Genomic DNA, 12,046 nt, shown 5'->3' on the forward strand with positions numbered 1-12,046 from the left:
TGTTACATAAACCTTTGGTCTGATCATCAGGGCTCTTCCTGTGCATGTGACTTGAGAGAACCATGCATTTCCTAGCTGACTGGTGAACTTCAGCTTAGCATTTGGGGCTTTATATCTCCCATTAAAAGGTCTTTTCTTTCTTCTCTCCCTTCCTGTTTTTTGTTTACTATTCTGTTTTCAGAGAGTTTAAACTTGCCCTTTACTTTCAATTTAGAACTTTGCCTCTCTGTGAGATCTTAAACTAGAGATTGCCAGTCAGATCTTAAGACCAAACACATTTAAATATCTAGAAACTTGTTTATTTGTTATGAAAAACACCTTTTCAGAGGTAATTACACCTATGAATCATGTGGGAGGTTCAAGTCCTTAGGGCAGTCCTTTAACATTTTTAAGACTTCCCTCTTTTTTAGGAATTTGTTCTACAACTTGGGATTGCCCATTTTCAGTTAAAGGTTGACTTGTTTACCATCTGAATTTTCACAGAATCACAGAATCGTATAGGTTGGAAAAGACCTTTAAGATCATCGAGGCTTACTGTAAACCTAACACTGCCAAGACCACCACTACACCATGTCCCTAAGCACCTCATCCAAACGTCCTTTAAATACCTCCAGGGATGGCGACTCAACCACTTCCCTGGGCAGCCTGGTCCAATGCTTGATAACCCTTTCAGTGAAGAAAAATTTCCTAATATCCAGTCTAAACCTCCCCTGGCGAAACTTGAGACCATTTCCTCTTGTCCTATCACTTGTTACCTGGGAGAAGAGACCGACCCCCACCTCGCTACAACCTCCTTTCAGGTAGTTGTAGAGAGCGATAAGGTCTCCCCTGAGCCTCCTTTTCTCCAGGCTAAACAACCCCAGTTCCCTCAGCCGTTCCACATCAGACTTCTGCTCCAGACCCTTCACCAGCTTTGTTGCCCTTCTCTGGACACACTCCAGCACCTCAATGTCTCTCTTGTAGTGAGGGGCCCAAAACTGAACACAGTATTTGAGGTGTGGCCTCACCAGTGCTGAGTACAGGGGCACGGTCACTTCCCTAGTCCTGCTGGCCACGCTATTTTTGATACAAGCCAGGATGCCATTGGCTTTCTTGGCCGCCTGGGCACACTGCTGGCTCATATTCAGCCGGCTGTCAACCAACACCCCCAGGTCCTTCTCTGCCAGGCAGCTTTCCAGCCACTCTTCCCCAAGCCTGTAGCATTGCGTGGGGTTGCTGTGGCCCAAGTGCAGGACTTTGCACTTGGCCTTGTTAAACCTCATACAATTGACCTCAGCCCATCCATCCAGCCTGTCCAGGTCCCTCTGCAGAGCCTGCCTACCCTCCAGCAGATCAACACTCCCACACAACTTGGTGTCATCTGCAAACTTACTGAGGGTGCACTCGCTCCCCTCATCCAGATCATTGATAAAGATATTAAACAGAACTGGCCCCAACACAGATCCCTGGGGAACACCACTTGTGACCGGCCACCAACTGGAGTAAACTCCATTCACCACCACTCTTTGGACCCGGCCATGCAGCCAGTTCTTTACCCAGCGAAGAGTACGCCCGTCCAAGCCCTGAGCAGCCAGGTTCTCCAGGAGGATGCTGTGGGAAACCGTGTCAAAGGCTTTACTGAAGTCTAGATAGACAACATCCACAGCCTTTCCCTCATCCACTAGGCGGGTCACCTTGTCATAGAAGGAGATCAGGTTGGTCAAGCAGGACCTGCCTTTCCTGAACCCATGCTGGCTGGGCTTGATCCCTTGGTTATTCTCTACATGCCGTGTGATGGCACTCAGGATGATCTGCTCCATCAGCTTCCTCAGCACCGAGGTCAGGCTGACAGGCCTGTAGTTCCCCGGGTCCTCCTTCTGGCCCTTCTTGAAGATGGGCATCACAGTTGCTAATCTCCAGTCAGCAGGGACCTCCCCAGTTAGCCAGGACTGCTGGTAAATGATGGAAAGGGGCTTGGTGAGCACATCTGCCAGTTCCTTCAGTACTCTCGGGTGCATCTCATCAGGCCCCATAGACTTGTGAGTGTCTAAGTGGTGCAGCAGGTCACTCACCATTTCCCCTGGATTATGGGGGCTCCATTCTGGTCCCCATCCCTATCTTCCAACTCCGGGGACTGGGTACCCAGAGAACAATTGGCCCTGCTATTAAAGACTGAGGCAAAGAAGGCATTAAGTACCTCAGCCTTTCCCTCTTCCTTGGTCACTGTGTTCCCTCCCCCGTCTACTAGGGGCTGGAGATTCTCCTTAGCTCTCCTTTTGCTGCTAATGTATCTGAAGAAGTGTTTTTTGTTGTCTTTTACAGCAGCAGCCAGATTGAGCTCTAGCTCAGCTTTGGCCCTTCTAATTTTCTCCCTGCACAGCCTCGCTACACCTTTGTAGTCCTCCTGAGTTGCCCGCCCCTTCTTCCAGAGGTCGTAGACTCTCCTCTTTTTCCTGAGTTCGAGCCAGAGCTCTCTAGTCAGCCAGGCCGGTCTTCTTCCCCGCCGGCTCGTCTTTCGGCACCTGGGGACAGCCCGCTCTTGTGCCTTTAGGACTTCCTCCTTAAAGAATGTCCAGCCTTCCTGCACTCCTGTGCCCATTAGGGCTGCCTCCCAGGGGACTCTCTCGACCAGTCTCCTAAACAGGCCAAAGTCTGCCCTCTGGAAGTCTAAGGTGGCAGTTTTGCTGACCCCCCTCGCCGCTTCACCACATATCAAAAACTCTATCATTTCGTGATCACTCTGCCCAAGACAGCCTCCAACCATCACATGGCTCACAAGTCCTTCTCTGTTGGTGAACAAGAGGTCCAGCGGGGCACCTTCCCTCGTTGGCTCCCTCACCAGCTGTGTCAGGAAGTTATCTGCCACACGCTCCAGGAACCTCCTAGGCTGTTTCCTCTCTGCTGTATTGTATTTCCAGCAGGCATCTGGCAGGTTGAAGTTCCCCACAAGAACAAGGGCTAGTGATCGTGCGGCTTCTCCCAGCTGCTTATAGAATAGTTCATCTGTCTCCTCATCCTGGTTGGGTGGTCTGTAACAGACTCCCACCACAATATATGCCTTGTTGGCCTTCCCCCTGATTCTTACCCATAGACACTCCACCCTATCGTCACCGTCATCGAGCTCTAAACTATCCAGACACTCCCTGACGTACAGGGCTACTCCACCACCTCTCCTGCCTCGCCTATCCCTCCTGAAGAGTTTATAGCCATCCATCGCCACACTCCAGTTGTGTGAGTCATCCCACCACGTTTCTGTGATGGCCACCATATCATAGTTTTCCTGATGTACAATGGCTTCCAACTCCTCCTGCTTGTTGCCCATGCTGCGTGCATTGGTGTAGAGGCACTTCAGCTGGGCTGTTGTCCGTGTCTCCTTCATAGAAGAACACCCCTTGTGTGCTTTGAGGTGTTTCACTGGCGTTTCCCTCTTGGCTCCTTTTGCCTCAGTATCCCCTAGCTCAACTTTGTTCGACTTCGGCTGTGCCCCAGCGTACCCTGCACATCTCGGAGACACAGGCCAAGTGCCCTCGCTGGCACCCACTCCCTCTAACCGTGGCACGTCGTCCCTCAGCTTCCCTCGGGCAAACCTGATATTACCCCCCTCCCCCTTCGAGTCTAGGTTAAAGCTCTGTCGATGAGCCCCGCAAGTTCCTGAGCAAAGATTCTCCTTCCCCTTTGAGAAAGATGAATCCCATCAGACGCCAGCAAACCCGGTGCTGTGTAGGCCATCCCATTGTCAAAAAAACTAAATCCGTGGCGATGACACCAGCCATGGAGCCATGAGTTAATAGATTGGGTGTCTCTGTTCCTTCTTGTGTCGCTGCCCACAACTGGAAGGAGAGAGGAGAAAATAACCTGTGCTCTGGAGTCCCTTACCAGCCGTCCCAAGGCTCTGAAGTCTCTTTTGATTGCCCTAGGACTTCGTGTTGCAGCCTCATCGCCCCCCACATGGAAGAGCAGTAGGGGGTAATAGTCCGAGGGCCGTACCAGGCTAGGGAGTACCCTCGTGACATCCTTCACGTGGGCCCCAGGGAGGCAGTGGAAGCCTGCAGTGTGTGCACTGGACATGCATCACACTTGTGTATTGATATGTTAATACAGTTTAATAAAACTCTCCAGTATTATGGGGCATTCCAAGGAGTTACCTATTTTGGCGAGTTTGATGTCTCAGATAAGATCACCTGTGTAAAGGATATCTGAAGGGGAGCACTCTCTGAGCAAAACTTGACTTTTGCCTGTGGCAACTGGTAAATAAATGCCATGTAATAACCTGAATGTTTTTAAGCACTGCTTTTGTTCAACAGTCAAAAAGAATGGTGTTGTCTCTTGGAGGCCTGTTTTTTTAATTCTGGCCTGTGTAGGATTCTCCCCTGTCCTTCCAGCTAGTGATGAAATAGTGCCCCAAGAAAGATTCTGTGAGCGTATATGTCAGTAACCTGTTTTATTACAAGCATGTACGTGGAACTCTTTCTGAGATGGCTAGAAAATGCAGTGTTTGTATTATGAAGAGCTGCAGGGACGTAATCAGTCTGTGCACCTTCTTGTTGATCAGGTTTTTTGTAAAGCTGTCTCGAAAACAATACAGACTATTTTAGCTTTTTTAAAAATGCATGTGTGACTAATATCCTCTGCCTTGTGAGGAATGATACAAGTATTTGTTGTGAGGGTTGCTTAAACATAAACGAAGTTACTTGATCTTAAAGCAAAAAATAAGCTACATAATAGACTTTATGTTGCTCAATTTTGTTTCTTTTCAAGGCTGGCTGGTGAATTTTTGAAAACTGATTATTTATTTGTTGTCGTTGGACATGTGGGTGGAGCTTGCAGTGACGTTCAGCAAAATATTCTTCAGGTTCCTCAGTATTCCAAGAGGGATAAACTGATAGAAATTCTACAAAGCATAGGTAATTTCCCTTATTGCTAATTGTTTTCCAGGGAAGACAAAATTGCTTGTTTTTACACTTGTGCTCTTGCTGTTGACCAGGTCATGATTCCATTCTATTATGTGTGTTACACACTTTACAAGACTACTGATTGAAGCTTGAAGCACGCCTCGGGGAGTTCTAGGTTTTTAGGCATATTTGTGTTATGGGTATTTTTCAAGGTCTCATCTCTATCGAGCACTAGCAGACAAGCTTCCCAGATGGTTAGGTACAATACTTCAGCATCTGGGGGTATTATCTCCAGATTACAGGTGTATTAAACTTCTTATGTGAACGTTTGGGCCTATATTTTATTAATGGCTGGGATTTTTATGTGCTCTAAAAGTATCTTAAGTTTTAATGCTGAAAACTGGAACGGAGTTTGGAATTAAAAAAATGTCTTTGTACCTTACTGTTCAGTGCTCAGACCGGTGTGCCGCTTTCAACCACATGCTGTAGAAAGGGAGTGCATACTTACCACAGAGAACAACATTTGTATCCTCCTTTATTGAGAGAAAAATACAATGCACTTGTCTTCGCCTAGGTTTCTGTGTTGATCTAGAAATCACTGGATTGAATTTAATTAGTTCACCAGAGGCAAGAAATTACAATCATACCTTAAAGACTTTATTCAAAACCCGTTCTGATATTAGGTGTTTATATAAGTAACTGCAAATGTGAATAGTGAAAATGCATCAGGTTTCAAACTGCAGTGGATCTGAACTCTCGTTTAACGTAGGTCATGAACGAACCATGGTGTTTGTGGACAAAAAGAAAAAAGCAGACTATATTGCAGCCTTTCTTTGTCAAGAAAAAATATCAGCCACTAGCATCCACGGGTAAGTATTTTTAAAGTGAAAGTCAGGTAATAGTGTTAAGTGAAGGTCACTTAATACTGTATCTTATGAGAAGCTTTTATTGAGGTTTCGTGTTTGGCCATATCTGTATGACTTAGCTTGCCTTGTTTCAGATAGCCCTGTAATCCTCAGCAGCTCTGCCCAATTGAAAATGTAGTGTTTCTGAAGGCCAGTTATCACAGCATTTGCCGAGTATACATCTTTCTGGTTGACCACACTTCAAATGCTGTATATGAACTGGAGGATCTTACACTTAATGCTAAAAAAAAAAAACATTAGTATGTAATAAAGTCAGTAGAATTAGCTGTTGTTTATATGTAGTTTTTGTCATCATTTATATGACCAAAACCAGACCTTTTGGTATTACTGGTGAGATGATATTTGTAAATTCAAGTGGCAGTTGTGGACCTTCCACTCTGTCTTACGGGCTTCCTCAAAGTGACAAGGTATGTAGTCATGTACCATCCAGATTTCTGATGCTGTCGTTTCTGCCTTCTTGGACATAGCATTTGTATGGAGTTCGATCTAAAGAGCAGATGCTTCTGCCTCCTGTTTGTAGTTGCATTAGTGTTGCATACCTGAACAAATGCTGAGAAACAAGATGAAGTAGTTGCTAATTCCAGGTCTAAACCCATCTAAAAAGAGCTTCTGTCTTTCATGTAATGAGCTGGAACATAGTTCTGTGGCGTGTGTTTGTATGTCAAAATGTAGGACAACAAACTGAATCTTAAGATTACCAGCACATCAAAAATGTGATTTTGCAATATTTTTCATCTTGTAATAGGATGAAAGGACTTGAATTTTTGCCAATAAAATGATGTTTTGGGCAGTGTTCTAACGTACATCAGAATCTCAAGGTTGTAGATGGGTTAAAATGATCTTAGTACAGAGATACAAGATGTTTGTGTGTATCCTGTGCCCCATCAATTTTACAGGTGTGTGAAGGGTCATTTTGAGAAGATCTGGCCGCCTGTTCTTGGCTAATGTAAATTGCTATCTCACAACCTTTCTTGCGTGGGAGGAGGTTCTTAACACATTTCTGTAGAATTATTACACTGTGAGTTAAGGTATACTTAGAAAGAGAATAGCTGGTTCCATGGAAGCCACCAAACTGTCATGGATGTCACTGAGTTTTTCAAATAGAAGTTAGTTAGGATAGTTGCTCTTTTCTAGAGTATTGGTCATACCAGACTTCACTAAGTGTCCATGTTAGATTCAAAAGAGCACTGGTTTTTAGCTTTCTAATTCCTTCTCTCATTTGGACAACAAAGAACATGAGTTCAACTCTGATCTACTGTATTTAAGTACTGGATAATCTGTAAATATTCTTTAAAAATGCAAACCCCAGAGCAAATCTAGCTTTCTTCTCATGATGGTAAACAAAAGGCAAGTTCTATACTGTTGGCTGCCCACAGTTTCTAGTGTATCTAGTATATACTCCTGCCTATGCAGGAGTCTAGGTAGACTTCTTTGCTATTCTGGCTCCCTGCTACAAAGCAGTAGGAAAAGCACTTCTAACTATAGCGTGGAGAAACAATCAGTTAAACAGGTGGATCTTAGGAAGGCAATGAGTTCAATACATGACTATCTCTGGTTCTTTCAAAAAATTAATTTCTCAAGAGACTTAGGCTAAAATAGTTGCTGTGTCTTACTGCTAATTTTTCAGAAAACCTAAACTGGTGGTGTGTGTGTTGGTGTGGTGTCACGTCTGTCCCCTCCCCCGCCGTGAGAGCTGCTTCTGTCTATGAATCATGACCTTTTAACTTATATCTTAAGTAATACTGCAGACTTTTCAAGACCTCCATTCTAACAATTGCTTTCTTTGTAGAGATAGAGAACAGAGAGAGAGAGAAGTAGCACTTCAGGATTTTCGTTCTGGAAAATGTCCAGTTCTTGTGGCAACTTCAGTGGCAGCAAGAGGTCTGGATATTGAAAATGTTCAACATGTTATTAATTTTGATCTTCCTTCCACCATTGAGGAGTATGTACACCGAATTGGACGAACTGGTCGTTGTGGAAATACAGGCAAAGCAGTTTGCTTCTTTGATAGCAGTTCAGATGGCCATCTTGCACAATCTCTAGTTAAAGTGCTTTCAGATGTAAGTTTTAAATCTTTCTTTTCAAATCTTCAAATCTTGTAACTTTTTCTGTTCTTTAGGATTTCACTTCAATGTACCGAGCAACTATTATTTCTTTGGTACAGTTATGGAACTCTTCATATGAATTGGTAAAGCAGTCAAAGTCTCTAAATTCACTTTTCTAATTATGTAGGCCCAGCAGGAAGTTCCTGTTTGGTTGGAAGAAATTGCTTTTGGTTTTCAAGGGGAAAGAGTCTTTACGTCAGTTAATACCCAGAAGGTAAGTCTGGAAGTGAACTGGAAGTCTTGGCTTTTAGAACTTTGTCTCAGTATAAAAGTGTGTTTAGCAGTATATATCCAGAATACTGTCAGTGAAACTGTTTTGACTGTAACTGTGTCCCTTATCTTAGTTGTGCATCTTCAAAGTGCTCAGTATCTCTGAAACTAATTTTGGACAACTTGCTTGACTTGGACTCTTACAGTGTGGCCTTACTAGCTGTGTTAGTCTTGATCTGTAGTGTGAAGAATTAACTCTGTGGAAGAAAAAGGTTTGTGCAAACATATGGAAATGCTGTAGTTCTAGAAGTGTCTCTACTGGACATGTAGGGTAGGAGCGAATAGTTGCTATTTATACAGTCACTGCTTGTTAGGAATTGCTCAATCAAGTAACTCATTTGACTGAAAACTTTAGCTAATTATAGTTATATAAATGCCCCAATCTGATAAATGTCAAAAATGTTCTTAACGTCTGTGATGAGGAGGAGCCTTCTGATCTCTTAGTGTTGCTGATACCAGATGTTAAAATATAGCTTGAATAAATGAGACAGCTAAGGTGGCATAGCTCTCTAATCACTCTGCAGTCACTAGTGTAGGATTTAAATTGTGACCACTCCTACTTCGAATGATTTCTTTTTTTTTTCCGCAACTGGTTTGATACTACTTGCTTTTATCTACTTGGATTTTCATCCAAGTAGATGAAAACTACTTTCATCCAAGTGCCTTTCATCCAAGGCACTTGGTGCCTTCATCAAAAGCCTTTCCTTGACCTCTTGCTTCCATAAGAACTTTATCACATCTCAGTTGCATTCCAAATATTGATACTCTCTTGGAGAGGAGACCACGAGAGAAATTATTAATCTCACTGCTTACACAATGTCTGAAGCTTGAGTTCAAGCTCAGACCTTCCTTTCATTAATTATCTTTTTCCATACCATAATTATTGAAAGTATTGGGTATTTTGGGTGTATTTACCTGCGTGACTAGTTCCCTAATCAGATCTGAATCTTTTTTGTTTGGGTCTTAATGGGACCTCAGTTACACACTTAAACTTTTGCTTCCTTCTCATGCTTGCAGCCTCAGTGGATCTTTCTTCTATATTCCTGTTCAAGGATACTTTTTAATTTGTATGGGTTGCTTTCAAAGGTGGATCTCGTCAACCTTTGAGTCTAGATTGCTTCCAGATACACATCTCCAGCCTTTGCGGTGTGTCTCCCAGTATTTCATGAAATCTGTTATTTCTAGGTCCAAGTCTGTCCTTCATGTCCTTTACAACCTCTGAGTTACCAAATCTCACTGTGACTCTTCGTCCACATACTTGTGAATAGAATAGTTTCAGGGGAAATCTGTCTGTCTGCCTTGGGAGTACTGCTCCCTTAATCACATATATGCAGTGCACCAACTCTTGAGTTGGAGATCATCAGGTTCTAATTCCTTTCTTATGAGACCTTCTAATGTCAGTGATTCTGACAGAAACTGCACATTTGTAATCAGTCCTCCTTTTTTCTTTGAAATCAACTGTTAAAGCTGTTCTTTGCTGTTTTACTGTTACTGAGAGGCTTGTATCATCTAGTGTTAAATAAGGATCCTGATGCCCTTTCTCCTGGGAAAGAAAAGTAACATCTTATTTGTGTTTTTACAATATTCACTTTCAAAGGGAATGAATGAAGGGGCCATTTGATAATCAAATGATTAATATGAAAGCAGAATCTGTTGGAGGCTCTTACCTGATTGTTTTGGGACAGTCTTATAGATGATGGGGCTTCATCCTTTTTCCGAAGGAAAAGGATTTTGCTGGGAAAGTAATGCAGACAGTCATTCTTAAATAAGAAGTGGAGAAGGAAGTGTTTCCCCAAAGTTGTGTGAACTGATTGGTGCTGGGTAAGAGAATAAGTTGGGATTTGAACTTTGGGAAGGATTATTCCCACACCTGATAAAATCTAAGGTTGATTAAAGTGCAGTAATTTCACTTTGGGGTCTAAAAACCTTATGTATAGAAGTTTAATGATGAAAGAGCTTCTGTATTTATTTAAAAAATGATGTTCAAATTACATTGAGACATGCATGCAGAAAGCTAAAATTGTTTTGCAGTGACTTTTACTGTTAAATGATTGAAAGTGTTAATGATTCTAAACCGATACCTGTTGTGTTCCTAGAATTATGGCGGCAGAGGCAACATGAACCCAGGAGGAATGAAGATGTCGTATTCTGCAAGTGCATTTGAGTCATGGGATTAAAACTACTTTAGTACCAAACTAGATTGTATTCTGTTGTGCTTTAAGTGAACTGTTGCACTTAATGTTCCTTACTGTTGAGCTTATGGAACTCTTAATGTTTAAAAGAGTATCTCGTATCATATGCTAAAGCTTTCAGCAATGTATATGTACTCTGTTATGATGAACCCAGTGATGATTAGCACTTAATGTAGGAAGTCAAAAGCAATTTTTCAGGAAATGCTTCAGGTATTAAGTGTTAAAACTTTCAGTAATTGTTTGATTCTTGGTAGCTAGTATGCTGCTGTAAAAAGATGGAGCTTTTGCAAGTGGAAAATAGTAGATCCCTTGAACTTACTACTTTAGTTATGAAAATTTTGCATGGGAAGATAGTCTTGTGATGACCTAGTCTGGGAAAGAGCTTTATGTAAAGGGCTTATCTAAGCTTCCTGTTCGTTCCTTTTTGTAACAGGTCAGTTAGAAAATTTGAATCTAGTGATGACATGATTTAATCTTAAGGATCTGTTAAACATCTTGTAAACAGTTACTTAATAAAAGCTTGAGGAGTGCGTATTGATATTGATAGTTGCTTCTACCTCAGATACACAAAAAAGCATGTGTCAGATACACAAAAAAGCATTGCAGTTTCATGAACTGGTATTATTTTGACATGCATGGAACGTGCATCTCCATATGGAGCTAAAGGTCAGTGGCTACATCCACAATTTAGTTGAAATACATGTTTTTACAGAGCTGTCTTCAGAGAAGGATGGAGCCCTGTGTTCCTTCTAGTACAGTGTTTTTGCCTTTGGCAGACGTAAGTACTCTTCTCTTACTTCTTGTGGAACAGTTTGCTTTATAACAAGCTTGGTGGCTCATGTCCAAAAGAGTTTCCCAGACTTGTAGAAGCTATAGAGTGTAAGAAGCCATTAACAGTTCAAGCAGATTTCCTTAAAGTTGCTTTTGCTTTGAAAAAATTTTTTTTATTTAGCAATTCAGTATGCTACAAAGATGCATATCATTGTATCCCAAAGGAAAATTGCAGTGTAATTGCAATCATAATTTGTAATGTTTTGCACAGCTGAACAAGCTTACAAGCTTCTCTCATGTTCTCTGGTATTTAGCACACAACGCTAAGCACTATTTCTTGTACAGTCTTCCCAGTTAATACAGGGACATAATACTTTTAAGCTCTGCTTACAAGACTGAAGGTTTAACGCCCAAGTTTGTGAGAATCAGAACTGACTTGGGCAGTACTATGGAATGTGTTCTTGTGGAAGAGCGGGCTGTCGTTCTTATTTTTTGCATGAATATATTTTCAAAAATACCTACTTAAATATCTATTTACAAAAATACAATTATTTTCGTAGACTGTAGTTTTACTGCTAGATAATGTGCAAAAAAGTAAGATAAGTCTTAATTGCGTACTTGGAAGTGAGCTGAAAGGACGATACACCTAAATTGCAACTCGTAAGCAGCGGATGTATTTAAGCTTGAAGTCTGTAATTCAGAGTGCAGTACCCTGGGCAGCACGACTCCTTTTCCTGACAAGTCTCCTTAAGGATTTTTGCTTCCATTCTGAATTTCAGGTAGAAAATTGAGGGTGTTTCTGGTTGCTGGCTGCAACAAATGTGAGTGAACTGTAGTTTTTGGAGGAAGCTGTACGGCTGATGAAGCCTTCCATTTCTGTGAAAAGCAACCAAAGGAAATAGTCATGAGCC

The 12,046-nt window shown here is 42.2% G+C and overlaps 1 protein-coding gene across 1 annotated transcript in view; it reads left to right on the top strand.

The window, feature by feature from the left end:
* The window catches only part of DDX4 (DEAD-box helicase 4), a 38,253-nt gene extending 27,904 nt beyond the window's left edge, over positions 1-10,349 (top strand). The window contains exons 13-17 of the mRNA XM_075488613.1: positions 4,738-4,883; positions 5,641-5,740; positions 7,587-7,857; positions 8,030-8,116; positions 10,269-10,349. Coding sequence (XP_075344728.1) covers positions 4,738-4,883; positions 5,641-5,740; positions 7,587-7,857; positions 8,030-8,116; positions 10,269-10,349 — 685 coding nt within the window. The remainder of the gene's footprint in view (positions 1-4,737; positions 4,884-5,640; positions 5,741-7,586; positions 7,858-8,029; positions 8,117-10,268) is intronic.
* Positions 10,350-12,046: the final 1,697 nt, after the last annotated feature.

The sequence above is a fragment of the Mycteria americana genome, chromosome Z (genome assembly GCF_035582795.1).
Source record: "Mycteria americana isolate JAX WOST 10 ecotype Jacksonville Zoo and Gardens chromosome Z, USCA_MyAme_1.0, whole genome shotgun sequence".
NCBI lineage: Eukaryota > Metazoa > Chordata > Aves > Ciconiiformes > Ciconiidae > Mycteria > Mycteria americana.